Here is a 15116-nt window from a genome sequence, read left to right as displayed (position 1 = left end):
ACTCAAAGAAATACTTGAACATTTTTGGAGATATGCTATTTACTTAATTTCCAAGAGTGATATGAAAAGAGGATGAATATCAGTCTCATGTCAGTGTGTTAGTACAAAGCTGGTGTCAGGACATAGGTAGCCTAGCTTAGTATAGACTGGAAGCAGGGGGAAACAGCTAGCCTGGCTCTGTCCAAAGTAAAGCTCACGCTGTATCTTTTCTGTTTAATTCGTACAAGAACAGAAAGCTAATGTGAAGCTGGAACACAGTACACTTCACCTTAACTTTAAAGACATCACAACTAAGACATCATGACACCTTTTAAAGGGGAGTGTTTATCCTTTCAGATTTAGGATGCTGAGGTGAAATGTTATTTGCCATTGACACCATGCAACCTCTGACTCTGGAGCCAATCATCTTATACTCTGTTCATACTTTCCCGCTAAAAGGTGGTATTAAATGGAACCTTGTACTTTAAATTGATGTTGTCCTGTACATTTATGTGGTCTAACTTTGATTTCTTTTCTTCTAAAGAGTGAGCTGCACTTGCATCAGTTGATTTTTGGAACTACACACTTTTTATATGTACCACACCTCTTGCACAGATCTGCATGTGTGGATGCCTTTGTCTCTAGTCTGCATGTCCTGCCTGTAATTTGCAAAGCCAGACCACAGGTTTTGCTCTGGTCACTTTTAAGACGCAATAGGCATTTACATGGAATAGGAGCATCATTGGTGGTTGTAATCAATAATTACTTTGCAGGCAATAGGCTCAGCCTTTAGCCAATGAAAATACAAAGCCCAGTTTCTGTTCAAAATACTAGTCTTTGCAAACATGCAAACATCAAAATCATTCTCAATAGCTTCCAGGTTTAGTTGATTCTTAGTGGATAGTTTTAAGACCTGAAACTCATGGCAGTACTCTGCGGCCCTACTCAGGCCCTGGTTGGGTCCTGGGTCAGATCTTGGGCACAAGGAACTCACACATGCATCTGTCCTCTCCATATCACAAACTCATATAGCCAAAGGCAGACATATTACAACCATGTACAGCAGCAGATATGGCACTTTAGTATCTCACCCTAAGACGATGAGCTCGCCGTATTTGACGGGCTCCTTGTCCTCGGGGAAGACTCCGTCGTGGGGTTGTGAGCTTGAGCCCAGAGGAGGCGAGGGCTGGCTCTTGTTGCAGGACGGGCGCAGCTCCAGAGATGGGGGGGGACACAGCGCCTCTGAGCTACCCTCCAAAACCATGCCCACCGGCCACAACTGGGGCTCGCTGCTGGGGAGGGGAGGATAGGGGTTCAGAGAGAAGTGTCAGATAATCTGGTGTTATTGATGAGGAAGATTCATTCATATGTGACAGAATAACATGGTATCAAACAATGGATGATAACTAAAAGGAGTACACCAAGTTTTTGGTAACTGCTACTACCATCCATTGTAGATCTGACAGCTACTGGCTAACACTTAGCAAACACTCTGCTATATGCTAATATGTAGCCTCCAAAGTAACTGGACTGAACATTGTTGCATGAGGACTACAGGTATGTCTCAACAAGATGTATGCCAAAGTGGTAGCATGGAGTCCAAGATCAACCAGGGACAATAAGCTTTAAATAGCTGAACCAACTAAATTACAGTCAACATTAGATTTTATTTCAATGTATCTGCCAGTATTGTTGGCTTTGCAGCCATTTTTCCGGTAGTTTGTTGACGTTTCAGTAGTTCTGTTCACCAAGTGGGAGATATCTTAGTCAGGAACTCTTTAATTAATTACTGCACAATTAATACTTAAGGATTCAGTATTAATTGCATTGTTGACATAACAGATAATCTGTCAAAAACTTGGTGTATTCCTTTAAAAGTAGATATGGGGGAAATGGGTTAGACCATTTCAAAACTCTTATAAGTAGAAAAACACAGCATTAGTTTAAGTCCATTACAAAATATAAGCATCTGCAAAATGGAAACATAGGTAGTTGTATGACAGAAGTGTTATCACAGAACTTGCAGTATATAGCAAAGGACTACATATGACATGATAAATGGATGAAATTATAGCATAATGTGTATACCAAATCTGACAAATATGCAATTTAACCATTAACACTCTTTATATGAACAGACTGAGTCTGGGCATGAAACATTGTTTTAAAAGACATACAAACAAACTTCAGCATCAGTCCATATTGAAGAAATATATGGTCATGATGACATAATCCACACAATGTCGATTCAATTTTAAAGGTAAACGTGAGTTGAGTTTATCGCTCAATGCCATCTTTGTCCATTTTCTACAGGAATATTCAGCTGTGGTGTCTGCTGCTTGGTCAAAACATTGACCACACAAGTCTATAAATATAAGTTTGAAAATTATCTAAAAACTGAGCCTGCCTGATGAAAACTCCAAAAGGTTGTTCATATGCAAAATAGAGTCCCGCTAATACTAGATTTTTGAGGCTGATACTGATATCCATATTTGACAGTTTTAAAAATCTGATAACATTATATCAGCTGGATTTTTAAATTTTTTTTAACATAACTACATAACATACAAACTTGGTTAAGATATGTAGTGAGTGGGACATTTTACAGTGTAAAAATAAACTTGTCTGTGCTCTCTGGTGGACAAATGGTGTCAATGTGAGTCTGTTCCTAAATGAATTGTAACATATCTTTGGCATTTCTGTACTGATAGGTCTTGTTGATATTGAGGATATAATTGCAGTGTTTGAGCCAGAATTGACTGGGAAGGGATCAAATTGTCCGATGAGTACTTTTAGGTGGTCACTGCTCCATTCAAGAGTTATATAAACAGCTCTGTGAAAACAGTACATGTGCACACCAGGTGAGTGCAACAAGATGATACAATAATTAATATGAGATATATTATATATGTATAACTAATATTGTTTTCAGTATCGTTACATAAATGAGAACCTTAAAGATCCCCTCCAGACATGTATTAAGACATATTAAAAAAATCTCTGTTTGAGACAATAATGTGTGTCTGATATGGTTTTCCCACAAAATAGTATAATTACCATTTTAAAATCCTTAAAATAGTATCTACTTCTTCTCCCTCATTAAAAATTGCTGATTCTATGAATATATTTAATTTAAGAAGTTTAACTGCTGGACACAGGATGTCTGCTACTTCACTGTAAAGACCATTCTGAGTATATGTGCACTAAAGGCTTCAAGTTTCAACATCATACTTGTGAAAGTTGAATATTGGACCACAATTGGCTTCCAAACCTCCAAATCATGCTCATAGGCCCACTCCTTAAAATCCTGATCCTACACTATCAGCAGATGAATGTGAAAACAGCCTTCTAGTGTCAAACTCTACACATATATCATTCTGCACAGTGAAGCTCAAACATACAACTGAAGGAACAAGAAGAAAAACACATTTTTGAGTGGAGGGGGACTTTGAAGGACCAGTGTGTAGGATTTAGTGGCATCTTGTGGTGAGGCTGCAGATTGCAACCAACTGAATAACCCTCCCCCATCTCCTTCCAAGTGTGTGGGAGAACCTACGGTGGCCGCAAAACTTGCGAAAAACATGAAAGGCCCTCTCTAGAGCCAGTGCTTGGTTTGTCTATTCTGGGCTACTGTAGAAACATGGCGGTGCAACATGGCTGGCTCCATGGAAGAGGACCTGCTCCCTATGTAGATATAAAGGACTCATTCTAAGGTAACGAAAACACAACAATTCTTATTTTTTAGGTAATTATACACTAATTAAAACATACTTATGAATATTATATTCCATTTCTGCCAAGTCTGTTGTGCTTGATGCCACTAAATTCTACACATTGTACCTTTAAGTAGACCTGATGCTGCTGCTCAGTTCTGAATGCTTCAGAGGACCACATTAAAATTACGAGCTTAAAATATGGATATGCTTAAAAATATAACTGAGTGGTTCCAACTATTGTTCTGCTAGACTTAGAGTATCTGTCAGTCAGTACTCTACTGCTATCTAGCTAGGATGTACGGGATGGATGTGCAGTCAGCTAACACTAGACACTATCTACAGACAGACCGACCAAATGGTTTTGGAACAGCAAAAAGGACAATCTATCTTTTTAAAAAAACAAAATGATACAGACTGGCACTCCTTTCTGTAGTTTGGCTTACTCACAAAATTAACGTTGATTAGCTACAGCTCATAAAATCTGAAAAGAAAAAGCCTGCTAACAGCATTGGCTCTGCATTTGATTTTATGGTGCGCATGAGGGTTGTAGTAATGGGACATTTGAAGGGGGTCTCTCATTTACAGTCCTTCTCCTTTGCATCCATGTTAAAAAACCCAAAATAGCCATAAAATCTAATTCAGGAGTAATTGGCTAAATATATGTTATTACTGCAGCACAGGCTGGGTGGCCAGACTCAGTCTTTGTGACGTTGGCTCTTCTGGTAATTGTCATCCTCTTTATGCGACTGAAGTGCTTTCTGTTTGCTGACCCAGGGCCTTTACAGAACAGCCGGCCCATCCTAATAGGATTGGATGGGCACAAGTGATCCAGCTTTTTCCACAAAGGCAGATAAACTGATACCTGCATCTATGAACCCTGTTAATACTTTATGATGCATGTGCTGTGCCCCGCCATTTTACTCGTGGTGATGAATTGCACCTTTGTGACCGCTGGCAAGAGATATGGAGCTCTGAAAGAAGGAGTACTGGAAACAAGAGAGCATGTCCCCTTCACAGGCTCTTACAGTTAACAACCAGATAACCATCAATTGACAAACTGTCGTTTCTGAGGTTCTTAACGAAGCCCAGGAGGCGAGCAACCTTTCCCTTAGCAGGAGCCACCAAACAGAGAGGTGGAGCAGCTTCACTATTACTGCCTTTCATTTCCACAAGAGCTTTATTACAATGGCATTTCAAAGCTTTCGATTGCAGCCCTGTCAAATTAAACTAAGGGCTTCGCATTAAAACATACAATTTTCTGATAACAGAAATCCATGATACACTAACAAAATCACCAATGACAAGCATTTAATTAACTGGCGAGAGAGTAGAGGAAATATGAATATTATTCTAAAAAAGAGAGGGATAATTTCTACCACATACAGTATGAGTCAGTATGTGGTTATTTTGACATTCCTTTTACACAAGTCAAACAAAGCTCAATCCCTGTCTTTGCACACAGGTCCTTAGCCAGCTCTTAATGCTCAAGCCTATTATTAATCAAAAGTGGGCGAGACCACCTACACGGTTGAAAGCGAGCGGTGCAAAAGCATGACAAAGCCCTACAAGCTTTGTTCTCCCTTTGAGCAGATTAGATAATCATCCTGGGAACGTGAACGTAATAATACTGAAAACACTATCACAAGTTTGGATGCTCTCCTCTTTCTTCCTGTTTGATTTTTCTGCGTCAGCATTAAGGAAAAGTCCTTTTACATCATCCACACAAAACTAACCCATATAGACTACACTACATGATATGCGCAGTCATTATTAGATGTGATTGAATTTTCGCCATCTGATGGCGCCCGATGAGGAGGATACCTCCTCATAATCAGATGACGAATGGCAGTAGGCTGATTCAGGCAGCCAGTGACCATTTCATTACCCATGCTCTCTTTTGCCCTGGCTGGATATTGAGCGGTGGTAGCGAGGCAGACATGGAGCAGAGTGGACTCATGGGAGGCTGGATGGACAGAAGCATATAAGGGGAGAGGGAGGAGAAGAAGAGGAAGAAATAGAGAATAGAGAGTAAATGGAGGGAGGGGCTTCTTCAGGGTAGCAGAATGCACCCTCAGAGCTTTACAGAGGTTTATATTCTCACAATGACTTATCATAACATCTAAATGTCAAAATTCACCTCCCACACCACTGCAGTTTGGTCTGTATTGGAAGAATTAGGGATGCACCGACACTTTTCCTCTGCAGATACCAGATACCAGAGCCAGTTTTTTCACACATTTAAAATCTGTCTACAACACTGTGTGGAGCCCATTGGCATCAGTTTATGTAAGGTAACATGAGGCCAGGGATTGCTGTAGATTACAAGAAACTGCACATAAATCAAATCTCAAGGACTGCCTTTTTTCACTTACGTAATATCGCAAAAATCAGGCACATCCTGTCCCTAAAAGATGCAGAAAAACTAGTTCACGCATTTGTTACTTCTAGGCTGGATTATTGCAATTCCTTATTATCAGGCTGCCCTAACAAGTCTCTAAAGACTCTCCAGCTGGTCCAGAATGCAGCTGCACGTGTATTGACTAAAACTAGAAAAAGAGATCACATTTCTCCTATTTTAGCTTCGCTACATTGGCTTCCTGTAAAATCTAGAATAGAATTTAAAATCCTTCTCCTAACTTACAAAGCCCTTAATGGTCAGGCACCATCATATCTTGAAGAGCTCATAATACCGTATTATCCCACTAGAACACTGCGCTCCCAGTATGCAGGCTTACTGGTGGTCCCTACAGTCTTTAAAAGTAGAATGGGAGGCAGAGCCTTCAGCTATCAGGCTCCTCTTCTATGGAACCATCTACCGGACTCAGTCCGGGGTGCAGATACCCTCTCTATGTTTAAGAGTAGGCTTAAAACTTTCCTTTTTGATAAAGCTTATAGTTAGGGCCGGCCTAGGCTTGCCTTGGATCAGCCCTTAGTTATGCTGCTATAGGCCTAGACTGCTGGGGGACTTCCCATGATGCACTGAGCTCCTCTCTCCTCCTCCTTCTCTCCATCTGTATGCATTCATGTAACATCAATGCATGTCACTAACTTTGCTTCTTCCCCAGAGTTTTTTGTGCTTTCTCATCTCACAGGAAACCCTGGGTTCTGGGCCGAGCCTTCGCGGTCCTTCACAGTCCTGATGGCATCCTTCCCTGGCTATTGATACTTATACTTATTGTTATTGTTATAATTGTTGTTCTTCTGTCCCCCCTTCCCCATTCCCTCTCTCTTTCTCTCTCTCAACCCAACCGGTCAAAGCAGATGGCCGCCCACCGAGAGCCGGGTTCTGCTTGAGGTTTCTACCCGTTAAAGGGGAGTTTTTCCTTACCGCTGTCGCCAAGTGCTTGCTCATGGGGGAATTGTTGGGTCTCTGTAAATTAAAGAGTACGGTCTTGACCTGCTCGATGTGAAAAGTGCCTTGAGATGACTTTTGCTGTGATATGGCGCTATATAAATAAAAATTGATTGATTGATTGATTTAATGCGGATCTGTTATGTACCCAATTCATTTCATTTTTAAAGGTTAGCTTCAGCCTCGATGATGCATCCCTAGGTAAAATTAAGGCCAAAAAAGACAGATACAGTTGTGTCCCCTTCTAGCAGGACCTTTTGCGAGGTAAAAAAAGTCAGGGTACCTTTATCATTTTTTTTAGATGGGCTTGCTAATACAAATAAACAAAGCTACATTCTGGAGTGATATTTAACCTAACCAACCATATATGTTGAAAGTTCATTCTTGACCTTGTTAGAGCAATTTAACAAAACAATCTTACTTCAAGGTCCACTTACTAGGTTTTTCCAGAGCTTTCATCAACATCTCATGGACTGTATCAGTGAATGGAGTTGTTGCCAGTGACCACTTGTTTGAACAAAGTTTTTAAATAAATAAATAACAATGATTTCCACATGCTGACTGTCCAAAAGAAAACTAGCGATGACATCAGCTGCTATGACCAACTGAATTTGAATGCAAAATGTGAACTAATGAAGAATGGGAAACCAAGACCAGCACTGCCTCATTTTGTGCAGAAAACTAAGATATAAAAGGCATTTCCATCAATATAATTACAACAGATACTGTTGCAGTGGATGACAGGATTGTAGTGGTAGTGATTGCTATTTAGTGTGGAAAGGAATGAGTCTGAAATGGCTGATATCAAAAGTTTGACAAAGTCAGTGGAATGGCATTAGAAATCAGCTAGATAGTTACAAGATATGAGTATGAAGATCTGTCTGAAAACTCTCAAGACCACCAGGAATATCACCACTAGGTGACTGACAGTTGAAGCACTTAAAGGCTTGGATGACCATTAAACTCTCCTGGTTGGGTCATGAGTACAAAAGATGAACAACTGTGTTAGAAAATATCTTGTTCTTTGATAAAGGGTCAAAGGTACAAACCTTTGCATTGAGAGGAGTTAACTATGACTTCCAAGTTGTTAGGAAGTCAGCTATACTTCCCCTCTTCTCTGTGATTTCCTGTTGTTTCCCCTTCCTAATGTTTGTCCCCAGTCTGTCTCTCTCTGTGTTTCAACCTGAGCACTTGCAGCTGATCTACTAATCAACTCTACAAGCCACAGCAGTATAAAGGCCCGGTTCATCTCTCCAGACTCTGCCAGATTGTTCAGTCACCAATGCAGTACAGACGCTATGGCCAAGTTCTTTGTAATCTGCTAGTTTGTTTCTCTGAACTCCGCTAATCCTGTTCTCTGCCTGTGCCTCAGGTTCACCACACCAACTTCCAGTATAGCTGCCACGTCAGCCTCATTCTCATCTGCTATTTGCTAGTTTGGATCGTGGATCCCCTGTCTGCTCTGCCCTGCCTTAAGCCCCTCTGCCTGCTTCATTCCTTTTTCCAGCACCACTGCCTGCTCCGCTCTGCCATTGCCAGCCCCCTTTGCCATATCCAAACCCATAGAACACTCAGCTAAGCCATCACATCTATCTACTATTTGAGCTACAATAAACTGCCCTTTAATCATTCCTGTGTCTCCTGGTCTGTGTTTGCATTTGGGTCCTAAATTGAACTGTTACAACACAAGGTGCATATTGCTACAAAACATCCAATCACCTAGCTTAAAACTTTATTGCACGTGCCGCTCAGTGGGAGTCAGTATGCTTCATATGTAGTGCTTGTTGCACCGTCTAACAGCACACCTTTCCAAAACAGATTTGACAGTCACATCCAATTCATGTAGTGATTGGCTGGGTGTAGGTAGGGTTTGAACTTCTGTCAAGCTCTCATTTTTATTTTCCACACAATTATTTCTGTCACTTTTTTGTGTGAACAACCATGTACAACACCATAATTACCTTCATAGTGAAACATAGTGTCTATAATGGCAGGCTTCTCTTCCCGCCTTCAAATGTGGCCATTTGGAACAGCTATAAGCTATACAAACCTAGTTCGTTTGAAGCATACTGAGACCTTGACAGCAAGTTTAAATAATTAAAACTAATGTTGATATCATAAACCCATAGTATCATTAAATTATACAAGAGACTTGTACAAGAGGAACATTGAAGATACCATTGATAGAAAACTTTGAGATGTGAATTCAGAATGGTGACAATAACTTCCGGAGGCAGCAGCTACTCCCACTTAGCAACTCTATAGCCACATTGTGTACGTGTTCATTAATGTGATCCTTTTTCCTAGGGCTGTAATTATGGTTCTCCAAAGATATATGTAAAACATCTCTGCAAACACTGTGCAGACATGCATGTCAAGCGTGCTGATTGGTTGTTTCAACTCCTATTGAGAGGATGATTCAAAATGAAAAAAAAAAAAGAAACACATAAACATTACACAAAAAATCCCTACAAGTATAAAAGAAAGAGCCCTGTGAACTAGAAGATAGAGGCTGGATAGAAGGTCAAAGGCAAAACATAAGAGATGACATTCCCTACTGTCTGAACATGTGAGAGGTTAATAAATATTTTTACTGAAAATGTGGCCTCTTCTTTTCTACTTTTCCCTCCACTGTAAATGATCTAACTGAGTGGAATTACTATGAGAACAATCCATAAAAGCAAAAGAGGTGTGACTACCATGGGTGGATGAGTGGATGTAGACGAGGAGGAGGAGGAGGAGTGGGAGGTGGGAGTCAGAGGAGGAGGAGGAGGAAGAGGAGGAGGAGGAGGAGTGGGTTTGAAGGGCAAGGAGAGGTGAAGGAAGGAATGAAAGCAGGGACAGATGTGAGATGCTGCTGGTGTCCTGAAAAAGAAAAAAAATCCCCTCCAAAGCTTGAACATATCTGTGTAAGGGTGATGAAGAGAGGAGGGAAATGAGGAAGAGGAGAGTGAAGCAGAGGGTGTGTGTTTGTGTGTTTGGGTGTATGTGTCAGCAAGCGCATGCGTGGAAGTGCCATGCTTTGGCAGGGTGATGGATTGCCTGTTCTGTGCCACGCATTTTCTAATCAACCCACAGCCCCATCCTGGGGGTGGAGAGAGAGAGATAGAGAGAGAGAGATAGAGAGAGAGAGGAAACAAAGAAGAGCTGTCTGACAAAGGAAGACAAAGGAAGGAGAGAATAATAGAGAGAAATAGATAAAGGGAATGCGGTCCATAGGAGCAGAGTGGAGCTGCTGGAGGGTCTGTGGTGGGAACAACTGCTTCTGCTGCTGCTCAGGCCAAACACACAGTATTACACAATACAACACACTGCCCAGTACACCACGCAAAACCAACCAACCAAAACCACGCAACATAACACACTGCGTCACAGCATTACAATACAGTGCAGTGTACCTCTATATAAAACACCAGACAATGTAAAATGCAATACAAGGTAATGTAGCTAAACCCTGCACAACACACTGTAATAATACTACATAATTACACAAATATACACAAAATAGATACTTTTTGTTATTATTATTTGCTTATTGTCATAGTTTTGTCCATCATTTCTTTTTTAAATACTTTAATGTCATTAATTTACTGCATTTATTATGTCATTATTGGGTTCATAACCCCAAATTCTTATTTTTCATTTCACAGTTGTGGGTATAATAGGGCAAACTCTAATCATGGAAAGAAATTGTAATTGTAAATTGTAATAGAATAGAACAACAAACAAGCTGGTATATTTAATGCATCGCTAGAAATTAGTTCCACGGTCAGACTGGTTGTAATGGTTGTAAACTTGGAGGAGAACACAAAGGCGAATGGCGAAACTGCCCTCCATTATGTTAACATCCATTACGTATTAAAGACCAACTTCCTGGTTCAATTTTGACCAACCATACATACAGAAAACACAGTGGTTTTGATTATTTAGCTAATCTTTTGGCTAATGACTTTGACAGTAACAATGGCCAGGTTTCTAGATGTTAGCAATTACTGTGGTGAGTACAAATCATAACTGATAAAAATAATGGCCACAACTCCAAAATACCCAATGTGTGATAAACCAGAACTATCCTTTAATTGTCATCACAATACAAAACACTAGACAACACAAGATTATGTGCATGTGATTGGACAATGACAATTGACACTAAACATGAATTGGCAGAATCAAAAAACACAGTGCAACAATGTAGTGGAAGCCAAGCCTTGGTAGCAATAGACATTGAGTGCAATCAACTCCGCCCACCTTGGAGTGGAAAACAATTCATCTATCTCCATTGACTTTGTATTAAGTTAAGGTGCCTGCTTGTCACTTACGTCTGCTAGCAAACAATAGAAAAATTCCTAAAAACTGCTGAGCGTTTAAGAAGGCAAAAGTGGATAACATTACAGGGCTCTGTGCTGTGTGGTGGAAGAGACAGACCTGACCTGAGCTGCATGGACAGCCTTCAGCTCAAAAACCTCCAAAAAATGACACATATACCTGGACATACTACTAGTCACAGAAAATACGCAGGTTGAAAGCAAGCAGCAACTTCCAGGACTGAAAAATGAGGCCAATGTGGAAGTGCCAAAAACTGCAGTTCCTCAGATAGCCACTTGGGGCTGTCTCCAAAAGCGAGTCAATCCCCATAGACCTCCATGTTAAAATGCCCAGCTTTACAGCAGAAATAAACATGTTTACAGCCTGTTACAGTGGAAACCGCTTATAGTGATCACAGTTACAGTGGTCAACTGCTTATACGGATCAAAAAGCTTGGGACAGCTATACAAATGCTGTTTAAATAATACGCTTATGGTAATCAATAGTCCACTTCCAGTGTTAATTTTGGGTCTTTTCATACATGAAAACATATGGAAAAATCTTTTTACCTTACTCCCACAATACACATATGATGTGCATTTAGCGGCTGTGGCACCATTATCAGGTGTTGGCACACACCTCTGCAGGGTTGTGTGGAGGTGCAGGCTGTGGGTGTGTTTATTTGTAATTGCCATGAAACAATCAGAAAATAACGTTTTCTTCCTTTCATTCACCGGCTTTCTCACCACCACTGCTTGCTCTCCTCATCCACTCTCCAGCTCGCTTCACCACTGCTTCTCTCTCTGTCTTTTTCTCTTCTTTTTTAAAATGAGTCGGGAAGCCGTCATCAAAGCCTAACTTTACTTTTAACATTATCAAACGAAGAAAAATGTCCTCCCCTCCCCCTAGTAATGTGTTTGTCTCCCCTCATGGCAGGGTTGTACAATGTTACAGATTGTTGATTCTGGTTCTGATACAAGTGGATTCTGGTTCAACTTTCAATAAAATTCAGTAAATAGCGAATCATTACTTTATATTCATGTAAGAAATATACAAATGTCAATTATATGGTATAATGGGAAATTGCTGATCACTCAATAAACACACAAAGAGAGCATTGTCAGGTTATGAAATAATGTAATCAAATAATACAATCAGAAGTATAATGCATCATAGTTCTGGAGACAAAGATACATACCACCTAGCTATCTTTTCTTTGTCTGAAAGGTTGGCACTTAACCAGTCCCTTAAATACTACTTGTACAGAATTTAAGACATCTGTTTACTAACCTTACAGGTCAGCAACCAACCATCAGATAGAAACATAAGTCAAAAGTTCAGCTAATCTAGGAACAGTCTTTCTTCACGACCATATATGACAGTACATAAGCATGCACCAAGTAGCATCACAAAATAACATTACTACTATATTAAATTAAGGACAAACCACACTATCCTCTAAAAGCTTATCAGTTTTACACATAAACATCTACATAACTATAGTTTATCTTATCACTGGCTCAGGTAAGGGTACAACAGAATACACTTAACTGTTAAACACACAACTGCCTCATCTTACACAGCAAAGAACTAAGTTTAGAATAGACATAGCACAGAGGAATTTAGAACATGTGTGAAACACAAACTAACACTAAACTGAACTTAAACACTATCTGAAACATGTATGATATATTTAAGAAATCATCATCAAATGATAACCTATTATTCAGTTTTCTTTTACAATGGTAATCTGCATGGGATATTAAGAAAAAGAAAAAAAATTGGTTATAATAATCATCGGCTTATAGTGATCAGCAACCAGGCTTCATTCAGCCTGCCTCAGCTCAATCTCTTTGCCCATTTTGGATTAGCCGGGAGTTAGGCGGAGTCAGGCACTGCCAAGATGGCGACAGCTGGAGCCGCCCACTCTGAGCTTCAAAACCGCTCTTCAGAAACCAATGGGTGATGTCATGGAGGCTACGTCCATATTTTTTTACAGTCTATGGTTGACTATGGTTTAAATCACTGAATAGGTACCCTGCATACAGCTGAGCTATGTTTGACCTGACCTCAACTACGTTTTCAAACTGTACTAGCAGTATCAGCTGAAAGAACTGTCATGCTAGCCTGTTATGTAGTAGTAGTAGTAGTGGTAGTAGTTTGCTATACAGTAGTGCTATCTCTACTGTAGACGTGAATTCATCCATTAGCATATACAAAGTAATGGGTTTCAGCATATGCTATAAACTACCTTTTCCACTCTGGTAGAACCAGGGTGTTAAAATAATCCTTTGACACGATGAAATCTAATGTTTTTAGCTAGCTACAGTTAGCTTTTCAGCCCTTGGTTGCATATTATGGCACCGATGGTTTTCAGAGTATGACACGTTGTGCTCTGTCTCTAACAGCTTGGTGACATAGTGACTCGTGGGGCTAGCTGGAAAGCTACTGAGGCTGCTACCTGCCAGTTAGCAGGCTAGCTAGCTTGACACGGTACTGAACAATAAGTTCACACAGTTCATTAAAGAGATGTAAGTATCAGTGACTCCTGTAGAGCAGTGTTACATATAATTGGATGATGTGACACAGCTAAGAAGTTTGCTTCCTCCATTCTGGACTGTGACACTCTACTCTACCATTCATATACAGATAATTGTTGTGTATTGAAAATTTGTGGACATAGAAGCAAAAAATCCACATAATTTCAAATTGTGTAAAAATCTTATTTTAATAAGAACTGTCTCAAAATATTTATAGCACCACAAAATGCCAAATGTTGGGATTTCTAAGTTGTGTAACATATCCTGAAAATAACATCATATGGAAAAGGGGTAAGCAATTTATCAAGTAAAAATGCCAAACATTGACTGGTTCCAGCCTCTAAAATGTGAGGATTTGCTGCTTTTCTCTATTTTCGTCACTATTTTAATTGAATATCTTTGGTTTTTGCACTGTTGCTGGGACAAATCTCAAGATGTCACTTTGGGCTCTATTAAATAAATAGATAAATAAATATTCTATATTTTGACATTTAATGGATTAAATGAGTAAATCAGTTAATCAAAAAACTAACTGATAGATTAAGTGACAATAAGTGTTCAATAGAGGCAATCAAGTAAAAAATATTTGTAACAGTGCATCTGATCATTTTCACATTTTCTTGCTGGCGTGACTTTTTTTGGAGGCACATACAAGCAAATTGTTTGACCTGTAACACTGTGTATACATACTATCATTGATTATGATACTGTAATGCAACATCCCCCCTCCAACCTGTTTTTCTTGGACATTTGTGGTCCTTGTTTCTTTTTCTGCCTTTCCTCTCCCTCACTCTCTCTAACCGCCTACTGCAGGGGAAGGGTGAGTGTGTGTGAAGAGGAAGACAGAGGAAAAGAGAGAAAGAAAGGAAGAGTCAAATTTGTCTCCTCCAGAAACAAATGAACAGAGAGCTAAATATACTTCAACTGACAAATGAACTCTGCTGTGAATTATGGCCTCCTGACAAAACGGATCACACTATTTCTCCTCTTCAACCTGTTTAAAGATTTTCCACTTCTGTCTTCATATGTTCCTTCATATATTCCTAGTCACTAGAACTGTATTAGTGCTTTATGGTTGGTAAGTCATATAGAAAGTGTTATTGTCTTGGTCTTATTAAAATGTAATTAAATGTAACAATAAGGGTAGACTGTAAAAGAACAGTATGAAACAGCCATTCCTCTGTTTTAATATTTGAAAGCATCAGTGAGAGCCAGAGAGCACGT

General features: G+C 39.8%; 1 protein-coding gene across 4 annotated transcripts in view; it reads right to left on the bottom strand.

Annotated features, from left to right (window-relative positions):
• Nucleotides 1-15116, bottom strand: part of peli3 (pellino E3 ubiquitin protein ligase family member 3) — a 44546-nt gene that overhangs the window by 18237 nt on the left and 11193 nt on the right. For 3 of the 4 annotated variants that reach the window (XM_067580967.1, XM_067580969.1, XM_067580968.1), the window contains exon 2: nucleotides 1071-1271. In XM_067580967.1, coding sequence (XP_067437068.1) covers nucleotides 1071-1271 — 201 coding nt within the window. The remainder of the gene's footprint in view (nucleotides 1-1070; nucleotides 1272-15116) is intronic. The other variant, XM_067580970.1, reaches the window with a different exon arrangement.

The sequence above is a fragment of the Thunnus thynnus genome, chromosome 22 (assembly GCF_963924715.1).
Source record: "Thunnus thynnus chromosome 22, fThuThy2.1, whole genome shotgun sequence".
In the NCBI taxonomy this organism is placed as follows: Eukaryota; Metazoa; Chordata; class Actinopteri; order Scombriformes; family Scombridae; genus Thunnus; species Thunnus thynnus.
The sequence above is the reverse complement of the archived record's forward strand: the minus strand, read 5'-3'. Positions and strand labels throughout refer to the sequence as shown.